This window comes from Necator americanus, chromosome II (genome assembly GCF_031761385.1).
Source record: "Necator americanus strain Aroian chromosome II, whole genome shotgun sequence".
In the NCBI taxonomy this organism is placed as follows: domain Eukaryota; kingdom Metazoa; phylum Nematoda; class Chromadorea; order Rhabditida; family Ancylostomatidae; genus Necator; species Necator americanus.
In genome coordinates, this window is record NC_087372.1 from 37763473 (window position 1) to 37775984 (window position 12512).

Genomic DNA, 12512 nt, shown 5'->3' on the forward strand with positions numbered 1-12512 from the left:
AGTGATGGATTGCACGTGTCTTGATTTTCCAGGCTCTGAATAAGGAGACGACGCCGAAACGTTAGCCAGAATAAAGATCGATAACAGTGTTGGTTTACTCCAAGAAAAGTAGCACATGATTCCAGAAACATCTGAAAAGGATCCCAATATGTGATCCAAAATTGTGACTCTAACCAAACCTTTACTGTTCAAATGTTGACTGTGAAATTAGCCCTTGAAAAGTTGTTCTAATAAATATCTGGTCAAACTGTGTAGCAGAACAGAAAAGTTCACTTACCGCATTGATATTTGAAAGTGGTGGACCGAAAAAATTCTAAATGATGTAGTAAGTTCCCTAAATCAGGAAAGATCTACTCGACTGAATTTTATCTGCCCCCTCTCCCTCCTCCTCCTCCTCCTCCAATCTGTTGTTTTTCCCTTGATTCCTTGATTCACTAACACCGAGGATGAATTAAATTTTTCACAACTGTCGCCACATTTTAATGAGGTTCATTAAGCTTTACCCAAAACCCAAGAGGATCTTGAGAAATTGAAAAATAGTTATAATTGGAATATGCATCCTGCAGCGTCAGATGAGTGCCCCAACGATAGGAAAAATGGGGACGAAATGAGATCCAAGTGCGAAGTGGTGTGCCAGCGCCAAAAAGCAGTGAGATGGGTCCAGCAACGAAAGAGTGGTACGCCGGCACCAGAGAGGAGTGAGACGATGACAGAGTGCAACGGCGTCAGAGGGATACTCCTGCACTCGCGATTAGCCAGTGATAGCAATCAGGTTAGTGGTGCAAGGGGACCACAAAAAAGTGTTCGAGAAGTCCAGAACAACGATAGCGGTCGAATGGGAAACGATGAGTGTGTTGTGATTGCAAACGAACTAAGCCCATATCAAGACCTCTGCGGGTTTCGATCTACAGGCGGATTGTCTCTTATGTGAAAGCACTTGTGAATGATGGTTTTGGTACGAGGTACGTTACCATTACATCACATGAGGTGAGCACTAATCGAGGTTTGGCCACCGCATATACAAACTGTCTGAATGCTAAGACGTTTTAGAAGTCATTTACAGATTTGACTTCCCAATCTTTGGCGATAACGCAAACGTTAGCTGGTAGTAAAGCACCTACAAATCTTGGCTACTGCTCAAGCCGTATCCGCGCTGCTGCACATCAGCGCATGTGTACTCCTCTGTACATTCATCCCATCATGATGCAACGTATTCAAAGTAATGATACACACACCAAAACAGCTTCTTAGATAGTAGCTAGCAGTTAATATGATCCTATGTGAAACCCCTATCTTTATCATTATGGTTGTGACGACTGTATCGTTCTTCTTTTCCACAACCTAGAAGAAGAGAAGGAAAGAAGTGCCTCGGCTACTTCGAATAATGGTAGCATATTCGTCTAAAGCGATTAAGTCCATGCACGGCGGCTGGCTAGCATCTGCATCTTTAACCTGTTCTCCAATTCCACACATTCTCCTGCTGTTCTATCTTCTCCTAACGCCCAAAAGCACATGTCCACCTGTACGGCACATTCAAGAAAAAAATCTGTTCCAGGAAACGTGATTACTAATTCTAGAGATTTCTTATTGCCTCGAAACTTTCTTCACTCACGATTATCATTTCTTGTCTTGTATGTTTTATTTCATAATAGTCATCAGTAGCGAATATCGTATTGGTGTTTATGATTAATCAAGTTATTAGAGTTTAATTTATATATGTGAAAGATTATTTGTGAAAGAATAAAAACAACGTTTGATTTGTTTACAAACCAGACAAATGTATCTCTGAGACAATAAAGATTGTATCTTTGATTTATTTATGTTGTGAAAAAGGTCAAAGGTAAAATTCACTCCTTGTCTGTCGGACTGAAATTGGATGGTTGGTCAGACTGAGAATCGTCCCTCTCAAAGTTCTTCCTGGTGTTCCTCAACAGCCGCCACAAATAGTGTACGCGATAAGTGCAAACTTCAAGGCTATTGCAAATCCTACGGTAGCAGCTAATTGTTTTTTAGAGTCGCCTTGTCCATGTAGTAGCTTGGCGCACTGCGGCGCGATACACGGTGGTTAAAAGCGTCAACCCACGAATCTGAGGTGGCACGGATTTCAGGTGTAGTATTCGTATACGGGATCGTAGATTATGAAGAGGTGGGTGATTCCGTCCATTTCTTGCTAATTGGCGTAAAAAACGGCCCGGAAGATGCAGCGCGTGCGCACAGCTGGCGCGCTCCAATTGAACTCGTTGTACAAAACAGCGCGCCAGAACGCTCGAAGCCGTACTTTCCAGGGCGTTTTTACGGCAATTAGGAAGAAATGGACGAAATCACCTCTCTCTCCTTAATCTACGATCCCGTATACGAATACTCCACCTGAAATCCACCACCACCTTAGATTCGTGAAGTGATGCCTTTAAATCTAATCACTGGAATCAATTGGATTTGGTTTCTTGAGGATAAACCACAATAATAAAGAAGTGAGGTTACCGACAAAGGTTTCCAGTTGATCAGTTTTCATCTAAACCAATAAATTATTTTACTAGGCATTTTAATTCCGCGGGTGCTTGAGAGCGATGACGTTAAAGAAAATAAAGTAGAAGTATAATATAGATAGTAGAGATAGAAAGATTATAGAAAAATAGAAAGTAAATGATTATCTGATGAACCAAGTGCCCCCTCCCCCCAAAAAAAAACTTCCTCACTTTCTTGAAAAGAACGCTCATTTCTCAAACTTTAGTATTTTTTTCCTGCTAAGTTGTATACTGTTGCTTTTAAATGTTGATTTCTTTATTCTATTCTATGTTATAGCCATCCACTTCAATTACCAATTCCAGTAATAAACAGAAAAACTAATGTGTAAAAAAAACCATTGTCTTTAAAATCTTACTGCTTTAGCCAATAAGAAATTTCTAGCATTGGTTCGTTAAAAGGTGGATCTCTAGAAGGATCACTAGGAGATCTCTAAATGGAGGAAACGATAGATCACGCAATGGAGTCGGAATAAAGTATATTTCGTGCTGAGGACACCTGAGTCCACAAAGCACGCGAGAACGATAGATCATAGCTTCAGGGAGTGTCTACATTACGCTAGTGGGCTTCTGGTTAAAGAGGTGGGAAAAAAATTAAAAAAAAAACAATAAATACATCTAGAATGGTGTAAACAATTTGTCGACTCAAATGTTTGGTAGCAGCACTTGTATTACGCCTGAGACGGTGATGAGAATGAAAATTGTAGTAATATATCTATTTTCTAATCTACATTTTAAAATCGAAACTTTTTTTCCTTTTTCTTTTTTGTATCTCGATCTTTGCACAATAACTTTCTGGCTTCGGACGGATCACAACTGGAGTTCATCAGTCTAAAAGCTTGTCAATTTTTTCTTCTTTCTTTTGCTTCTTTTTTTTCAAAGAAAAAAGCTTTTCCCTCGGAAAAAGGAACGAGTGAAGTAAGCTTTTCTGGCTTATCCATAATTTAGAAAAGTCGCCACACTAGTGAGTCGAAAAAAAATTCATCCAGCCAAAGTATGGAGAGGAAAATCACCCTTCGGAGAAAAAAAAACAAAGAAAATCGCAACAGCGTCTCTACGCGATATAACAAAGTGGAGAGTTTGCGATGGCGACACTCCTCATACGGTAATTCTTACTCTATCCTGACTGACATACTAAGAGTAAATAATATTTTCTATTTTATTATTGTATTTTCATTTTTAATATTTATTTGAATTGTTTCTGTGAAATTTCTCCAACAAATAGCTTCTAAAATTTTCGGTTATTTTGAACAGAACTGCAGTGATCAGACAAGGACGTTCCAAAGGGGAAAAAAAAAGAAAAATGAACAAGAAAAATTTCAAACACAAACTTTATTAAGAAAGCCAATACATTCTAGGAAATTTTGAAGATTTGTAGATGACAAAAAATAAAGATTAAGATTAATTCGATATGCCATATTGAAAGCCGGCTACTTTGAAAAAAGAATGCATACGATAGCATGCATGAACAAAATTGTTAGTCCACCAAAGATTTGAAATCCAATAATGTTGCTCATATATACTGAAAATGAATTAAACTTAATGAATTGAAGGATTTCTAGGAATAGCGGATTAACGCTTGGTAGTGGAGTACTGTAAATTGTACCACTTATGCTAATACCTATAGTTGTCACCAAATTTGTTCAACCGAATGAACGTGTTTCACATGTTTCTGCTGCAAGACCCTTTCTCCCTTCGTTTGACACAAACTGCCTCTTTTTTCCCTCTCTCTCTCTCTCTTTCTCTTTCTCTCTCTTTTTGTGTATCTCTGTCTTTTTTGTTCTAAGCAAAGACGAACCCTCGGCTGAACAGAAACGGTGCCCTGTTACAAAATACGTCAACGAACGTACAGTCGGGTCAAAACGACATGAAGCCACGGACCGTTGCGTAAGCGGCTGCGCTCGAAGCGTAGCGATGTAGACAGCGGTTGGAATCGAGGTGGGACCATGGGGCAACCGCTACGCCCCACCGCGCGCGCGCACCGCTTTCAGCGCAGCCGCTTGTGCAACTGCCCGTGCTTCATGTCATTTTGATCCAATTGTATTGTGTCGACCTAATGCAGTATATCTTCGGCAAAGGAAGGCAGTGATGGATCCGCTCCCGATGGATCGATAAGAAAATAATCGAATAGGCTGAGAACGCTGATTTCAGCGTTGAAGGGATTTGCTACGATAACTACAAATTCAAAGTAAATCTAACCATTCAAAATTACATCTGAAAAAAAAATGAAAACTCCCGAAAAAAAAAGAAGAAGAGAAAACGACTCTATGCGCTTTTTTGACGTTAGCGCCCGATCGATTATCGTCCTATCGATCTGTGAGAGCGGGTGTCAGTGTCCACTTCCGTCGAGGCTGTGCTGTATCAAGCCAACAGAATTTTTTCGTGTTATATCTAGGTTGATTTCATTGATTGATAATATAAGCTCACAGTCTCTTTTTTCTTTAGGAGGAAAATAATTTCTCATCATTGCTGCGATAGTAATTTTCAAATCTTCTCCTGTTTCTCTTCTAGTAAAATATCGCAAATACAAACATCTCTGGAAAAATTGGAGATAAGAATAGGATAAAGGTTCGCGAAATCGTACTCTAAATACACCTTATTTTGAAACGGGAAACGGGCAGAACCGTGATATGTGAATTGGCATTTTCAAAATACTGTGATCTAGCTAAGATTGAACAAAAAAAAACAGAAGAAACTTGAATTACCACCCAAGAAAAAAATATCGAGTAAGGAACTTATGCATTACAGGACGTAAAGACATCCAAATTCATAGATATTATTGTGATGGCTTGAAATTTCAACGTAATATTTTACACGCTGCATTTTGTTTCATGAATTTTCAAGAGTTTAAGTTTTTGACTAGATAACACAATGATTTTAATTGATTTGATTGAAGAGTGAATCGGACTTCCTCCATATCCTTACAGTAGGGTGATTCTGTATATTCTTAACCGTTTAAGTTAGTATGAAATATTTTCAAACAAACCTACCACAAATGCTTCGGGAGTGTTACAGAAGTCGCTGTGCCTACAAGTGTATTTTCTTAGGTGCATAAAATTTTCAGTGGTGGATTTATTGGCACATTCTATCTCGACCTTTAAAGAATCTTTGAAAGTCAGTAGGTCAAGAAGATCGGGAATTTCGATGCATACCGCTGCTTTCATCTCCTTCACGGTTTCGTATGTCCAGTTTGCCATTCCATACATTTCAATTTCGGCCAATGTTCCAGAAATCAAATCCACATGGGATTGAATAACACATGCTGATGAGTTTTCTTCCACTAGTTTCTTAAGTAAGATTATTAGACTGGACAAAAACTCTTCTCAGTATTTGTCATTTTTTCCACTTTATTTTTTACTCAGCTTACAATGGAAATTAATCAATAATATAATCACCATAATTAACTACAACAGTGTCCCACCTAGTGGACAGGTCAGCGATCTCTTTCTCCCAGAACTGGGGAGAATGAGAGTCGAAGAAGTCATTGACTGCCCGCTCGACATCTTCAAGGGTGGTGAAGATTTTTCTAGCTAGGAAAGACAGGGAGCGGTAGTCTGAGGGGCAAGGTCGGGAGAATAGGAGGGATGGTGCACCGTGTTCCAGCCTGACCACCTCCAACTTTTCATGGGTTTCCTTAGCTTCGTGGAGCCTAGCGTTATTGTGGATGAGATGCACCAAAGCTCGTCTCGACCGTTTTTTTTTCTCAAATGGCCGATGTGAACTTCCGGGGATGACTAGCGTAGACCCAACTCAACTATGGACCCAACTCTCATCTCCAGTAATAAGATGTTCAAGAAACTCCTTTCGATGCGGGCGAAGAAGGAGAGATCGAGATGGTTACCAAGGTAAACAGGGTGCCATCCGTCGAGGTGTGAGGGATCCATTGAGCCAGCGCTTTCCTGTAGCTGAGCGCCTGGAGGCGACTGACGACTGTTGAATGGCTACACCTGGGTCTCTTCGCAAGTCAGGTGTTGATCTGGTGTTGATCTCCGGACCCTCTTTGACAGCGTCGAGAATGGCGGAGTCTTCGACAGTATGGGGGCGTCCCAACCGGGGCTTCTCTTCGAAGTCGGCGTGTCCGCTTGCGAAGGGAACCAGCGCTTGGCAATCCTAATGGTATTGATGCCCTCGCTCAATCTGCTGCTAAAGTTGCGGGCTGCTGCCGTTGTTCCATTGCGGCCACGCCATTCATAGAAGATGATAGCTCGAAGTAGCTCTCGCGTAATCTACATCGTGGTTAAAGTTAAGAAAGTCCCTCATATACCTACGGTGGAGAAGTTTCGAAGATTTTTTTACAACTACAACATGGTGAAACATGGATCCTGGAAATTTCGAAGAATGGTTGACAAGACTTTCTGTTCAGCCCAATAATACCATCTTAACAAGTGTAGCGCAGTCGGTAAGAGGTTCCGCTGTGTCTGCACGATCGATCGAAAGTTCAATTCCGCCCTAATGTCATTCAAGCCTTTCATCTCTCCGTCGGGTCGATAAATTGGTGCCAGACTTGTCTGGGAGGATCAAAACACTGACTTGACACATCGGCTAGCCCTCGCAAATCATTGTATAGGCCAGTTACATGTTCGTGAACTTCAAACGGTTCTGAATTGAAGTGAACATGGGGGCGCATCGCAAGCAGATTGATTAACGCCAGACACTTTATCCTTTATCCTTTATATTCATGATGGTCGCGACAACAAATCAATAAAGTAATCTCACCTCCTCTTCCGCTTCATTAAGATTTTCCAGCGGAAGGCTATAATGATGACTTGAGTAACATCTTAGGCTGAACACTCCAGCAAAACTGTAAGGAAACGATAAAGACAATTTCTCTGGGAAAAAACATTGGAAGTTAGGATTACCGGCGTTAAACACTACGAATCGATAGACTTAATGTAATAATTTAGTTCTGATGTTGCTAGGAAAACTTTGTACTAAGACATTACATAGAGAAATCCCAGAAAATGTCCAGACATACCATGAATACATAGAAAGTACGTACAACCATACGATCATAGTTGAGCTAAACTGAACATCACCTTAAGATGATCAGTCAGGTACTACTGCTTATCCTAACATATTGATCTTAATATCCTGACAATATATTGATCTACTGATATTTGTTTTCTGGTTTCTACATGAAAAATTATGCTAGCGCTCAAAGTCGGTTCAATGAAACTGAAAATTGAATCCCGTAAAAAATCGGCAACATATTTTTATCTATTTTTTTCTGTTTTTTTTTCTTGCAAAAGTACAGTAACCAGGAAAACGTGGAAATAACTGCCGTTATATTTGCTGCTAATGAGTCTACAGTATGCGCCTGTACGTCGAGATGGTTTGGTTGCACCTGCATAAAACCGCTTTTTGTACGCAATCGCTGACGCGATATTGCACCATAAATCGAAATTTTTCGACTGATCTCGTGAAAGTACACTGTAGTAGAAGAGGATAAAGTATCTGGCCTTAATCTGCATGGGATGCGCCACCAGGTCCACTTCATTCCAGAATCGTTTGAGGTTTAAGAAGGCCTGTACAATGACTTGCGAGGGTTAGCCGAGTGTCAAGTCAGTGTTTTTATCCTCCCAGACAATTCTAGTACCACTTTATCGACTCCGGAGGGATGAAAGGCTTGGTAAGCACTAGAGCGGAACCGAACTTCCGATCGAACAACCTCAACGTAATCCTAAAATTCTCGATCCTGATCGTTCCAATTCTTTTTTGTAGCTTCCCCAAAAACCTTTTTTCTTCACATTCGTGCTGATGGTGGTAGCGGAACCTCCAACCGACTGCGCTACACTCACTGTACTATGAATGTAGGTCCCATTAAGTGAACATTTCATGCGTTATGTGCTCCTTATTTTCAAAACATCCCTCTCTCTATCTTGTCATATTTCTTCAACACATAAACTTAACATTAACAGTAAACAGCTTATGAAACTTTTCTTCTTCTGTCACCATTTCTCAATTTTTTTTTTCACAAAATCATAGCAAACCCAGTTCCCACGTTTGATGTACAAAAAATAACCCCTTCATAACTGCATTTAAAGAGTAGATCACAACTTCACAGCCTCATCACTACTTTGGATGCATTTTTCACCATACATTTTCATTTTCAATATCTTTTGTCGACTTCTCCACTTTAATTCTAGCACTTTTTTTTCGATAATTCCTCAAGAATATTCCTTATGAACAAGGTCTATTGATCTAAACGACTTTAAAATTTTATTAATAACAGTACATAACAATACTTTTTCTTTTTTTCCAGCAGTTTTGCTTCATTTTTTCTCAGGTATAGCTCCAAGGAAATAAACAGTGATGAGAAAATGTCCCAAAACGATGGCTACCAAAAACCATAGGACTATGATGGCAGAAAGAAGAGAAACTGCTGTAAAACGAATACTAAGCGTAGTTAGTTTCAAATCAAAGAAGAAATAACTTGGAAAAGACATGAAGCGGCAAGTCTTCCATCTTGAGGCTTGCCGTTGAACTCACTTCCTCGCAATTTGTCCACCTTGATTGTCCCATAAAGATATCCTCGCAGTGCTTTGTTGATCTCAATAATCTCTCTCGTTTTATTACTAATCGGCTGTTTTTCGAGATAATCCTGAGAAAAGTGAATGAAAACTCCTCATGTGATTGAGTTTCAAAATTTACTTTAGTTCTAACATTAACTGTAAACAAATTATTACAGTAATCCTGGTTGTCGCAAACACAGCTTAGCACAAAGATTCTCTGTCCATCATACCTCGTGCTGGTGCAACCAGGTCGAATCTGAAGATAAACAATAGAAAGGATTACCAGTAATTAAATTACCAATTAAAATCTAAGAGAAAGTCACAAATCTAAAAATTACCATGTCGTTCGTTCCGATCGCCTCGATATGAAAAATTTTACGTGACGATAAGTCAAAGAACAACTTCATGAGGCACTTAGTTAAGTTCCTTGACTGAAATTGAAAAATTTTAAATGTGGGACAACGATGTGCACATCTGGGACGGCTCGGCAGACGATGGATCCAGACATTGACAAATGTGACAACTGTCAAAAACTAAAAAGATGGTTTCTTTGGAAAATCTTAGACACAGACGCTGGGACCTCTTTTGTCCGGAAAGGAAGACGGAGAAAAAAGTCTGTTATTTAGAAAAAGCGCGATAGTTCCAGCGAACGCGTCACGGCCATCCGGACGAACACAGGCACCAGCGGCTTTATGCGCCGTCGCCATCAATTGTGCTCAGATGTCTTGGTGCAGAAAATTCAAGGATAATATCAGTAAATAAATAAACTACCCAGAATCTTGCATGTATAGCAAATAACGAAAGATTGGCACCATGATCAGTGTTACAAGTCACATTTAAATAGCATTTGAACCTGAATGAAAACAAGTGAAGAAAATTAGGAAAAATTTAGATTATGGTAGAAATAAGACCTTTAGAACAGCCGTCATATAAGACGACAATTTCCCCAAAGCCCGTCTTAAACCATGTGCAGGACTAGTGCGGTTACAGAAGAACAATGTACAGTCAGGTGTTTATGAGCAGAGCGAATGTCGTGTTCATTTAATCTTCAGCGATCTACCAAAAGAATCCAGTCCTATCAATAACGTTTGTATTAAAGGCAGCATACCACGAATGTGGAGTGGCACGGATTACAGCTGGAGTATCCGTATACGGGGTCGTAGATTATGGAGACCGGGGTGATTCCGCTCATCTCACCCTGAATCACTGCAAGCAGCCGGCCCCTGAATGCTGTTTTGTACGATGCCTTCTATTGCAGCGCGCCACCATTGCACGCGTAGAGTCCCTTTCAGCCTATCGGGGCAGTCCGAATTGATTTTCGACGAATCGCAGGGCGGAGGCGGCGCAAGGGGTGGGGCGTTGCGATAGATGGCGTCGTACAAAACAGCATTCTGGAGGCAGCTGTTTTCAATGATGAAGGAAGTGATAAGCGGAACTGCCTCCGTCTCCATAATACGACACCGAATACGGATACTCCACCTGAAATCCGCACTACCTCAGATTCGTGGTATGCTGCCTTTAAGTTGGTCCGAAAGTAACACACCAAATTTCACACTTCTTTCAAACAATTATAACTTTACTGTTCATAGATATCAATCGACAAAATAATGACCATCATGTTCCATTACGTGTGTCAGACGCTTCACTAGACTATCAGTTCCAAAAGTCCAGTCCAGAACTCTAGCGGCTGCGATTCGAAGAAACGCAAAATCTCCCCCTCCAGCTCTTTCTGTTCGTCGAATTTTTTCTCTCCTAGATGCAGCTTCAATCCCGGAAACAAATTATAGTCAGACAAATCCAAGGCAGGAGAACAAGCAGGGTGCGGTAGAATTCCCCAACCATGTCCGGTAATTTTTTTGACGAGAAAGTTCTGACATGTGAGCTCGGGCATTGTCTTGAAGTATAACATCATGAACAATTTTCTCACACTTCAGGCGAACAGCGTTTGTGAATTTCTGTACTTGAGAAGGGTAGACTTGAGTGGTCACTGGGCATCCAGATGGGAGCAGTTCATAGTACAGTATTCCCTTGGAATCCCACCAACAACATTGCAAAATCTTCTTTCCGTGTAATTCTTCCTTCGGCTCTTTTGGAGGTGGTTTGCCACGCGGGAGCCAACCTTTCTGCCGTGTATGATTAAAGACATCACCCCACGAATCTGAGGTGGTACGGAATTCAGGTGGAGTATTCGTATACGGGATCGTAGATTATAGAGAGGGGTGTGATTCCGTCCATTTCTTGCTAATTGCCGTAAAAAACGGTCCGGAAGATGCGGTGCCGCACACGGCTAGCGCACTCCAATCGAACTCCTTGTGGAAAATAGTGCGCCGGAACGCTCGAAGCCGTATCTTCCGGGCCGTTTTCTACGGCAATTAGGAAGAAATGAACGGAATCACCCTGCTCTCCATAATCTACGACTCCATATACGAATACTCCACCGGAAATCCGTACCACCTCAGATTCGTGGGGTGATGCCTTTAACTCGGACCGTTGGAACAAACGGGCCACAGCCCAGCGGGATACTATGTACATCCTTCAGCACAGATATGAGCGGTGGCGTAGATCGCGTTGTGGCGTTCCAGGAATTCGTAGCACACGATTTTTCAAATTTGACTTTGGTTTATTGAAGTCATGGTTGAATTTCAGTGAAATAAACGCGCTTATATATCCTTCACATGAGAGCTTCTAGAACATTCTACTATATTCAACTGCTATAAAAGTTTGATTCAAGGTTTCTGAAATTCTGTATCGAAAAATAAATTTTGGTGCAAGACTTTCGGGCCAACATAATACCTCCTACTCAGAAATTATTCTTCAAAAAAATATGTAATAATAATAATAATAATAATAGTAATAGGTATCACCTAGTAGTTCATGTATTGGAAAGAACTCCATCAACGCCTTGTGAATTTCTACTTAACAACTAAACGCTGGATAAGTACTGGAAATAAATCCGACGACATGAAATTCATCACAAAAATAAACCCAGAATTGGTGTAGTTCGTCTCAAATAATTTGGAATTTTTAAGAGTTTGTTGTCAATTTCGGAAATCCATACTTGGAAGGATAACTATATAGATAGATATGGCCAGAATGAGCAAGAAAAGTACTCCAGCAAATCAGTGCCCCACGAACGAGAGGTGAACATTCCCAGGAATCTCGTCATAACGTTGCTCTAACATTCTTTTTGTATTACTCAATAATTATATTATTAAATTTCCGATTCAGATTCTATGACCTTCGATTATTTATATTTATATTTATATATTTATATTCTTCTTTAGGCTTTTTTACACTAAAATTTTCGAATTCATACAGTTGTGAAGGATTCATGGATCAAAATCTATGCAGATTTTTATCATCACTCTTATTATTACCATAATTATGACACTTACATCGTAAAACAACTGAGAATAGACAACCAATGCATGGAATAAATGAATCCTCCTCGATGATGAAGGTAGAGATAAGCGAAGAG

At 40.3% G+C, this 12512-nt stretch overlaps 3 protein-coding genes across 4 annotated transcripts; 1 reads left to right on the plus strand and 2 right to left on the minus strand.

Moving 5' to 3' along the window:
* Nucleotides 1-553: 553 nt before the first annotated feature.
* Nucleotides 554-931, plus strand: RB195_020697 (uncharacterized protein; the record flags this gene model as incomplete). Its single annotated transcript, XM_064189106.1, has 1 exon — nt 554-931. The coding sequence occupies one exon, from the start codon at nt 554-556 to the stop codon at nt 929-931; it is 378 nt and encodes a 125-aa protein (XP_064044987.1).
* A 3021-nt stretch (nt 932-3952) lies between these two features.
* RB195_020698 (uncharacterized protein) lies at nt 3953-7535 on the minus strand (the record flags this gene model as incomplete). Its single annotated transcript, XM_064189107.1, has 6 exons — nt 3953-4044; nt 4950-5058; nt 5513-5617; nt 5675-5809; nt 7239-7323; nt 7498-7535. The coding sequence occupies 6 exons, from the start codon at nt 7533-7535 to the stop codon at nt 3953-3955; spliced, it is 564 nt and encodes a 187-aa protein (XP_064044988.1).
* A 1259-nt stretch (nt 7536-8794) lies between these two features.
* Nucleotides 8795-12464, minus strand: RB195_020699 (uncharacterized protein; the record flags this gene model as incomplete). Of its 2 annotated transcripts, none has more annotated exons than XM_064189109.1 (6): nt 8795-8904; nt 9012-9123; nt 9192-9290; nt 9373-9465; nt 9806-9887; nt 12430-12464. In XM_064189109.1, 6 exons carry the CDS (start codon nt 12462-12464, stop codon nt 8795-8797), a joined length of 531 nt encoding a protein of 176 aa, XP_064044989.1. The 2 variants fall into 2 exon arrangements, with proteins under 2 accessions (XP_064044989.1, XP_064044990.1); XM_064189108.1 differs by having other exon boundaries at nt 9186-9290.
* Nucleotides 12465-12512: the final 48 nt, after the last annotated feature.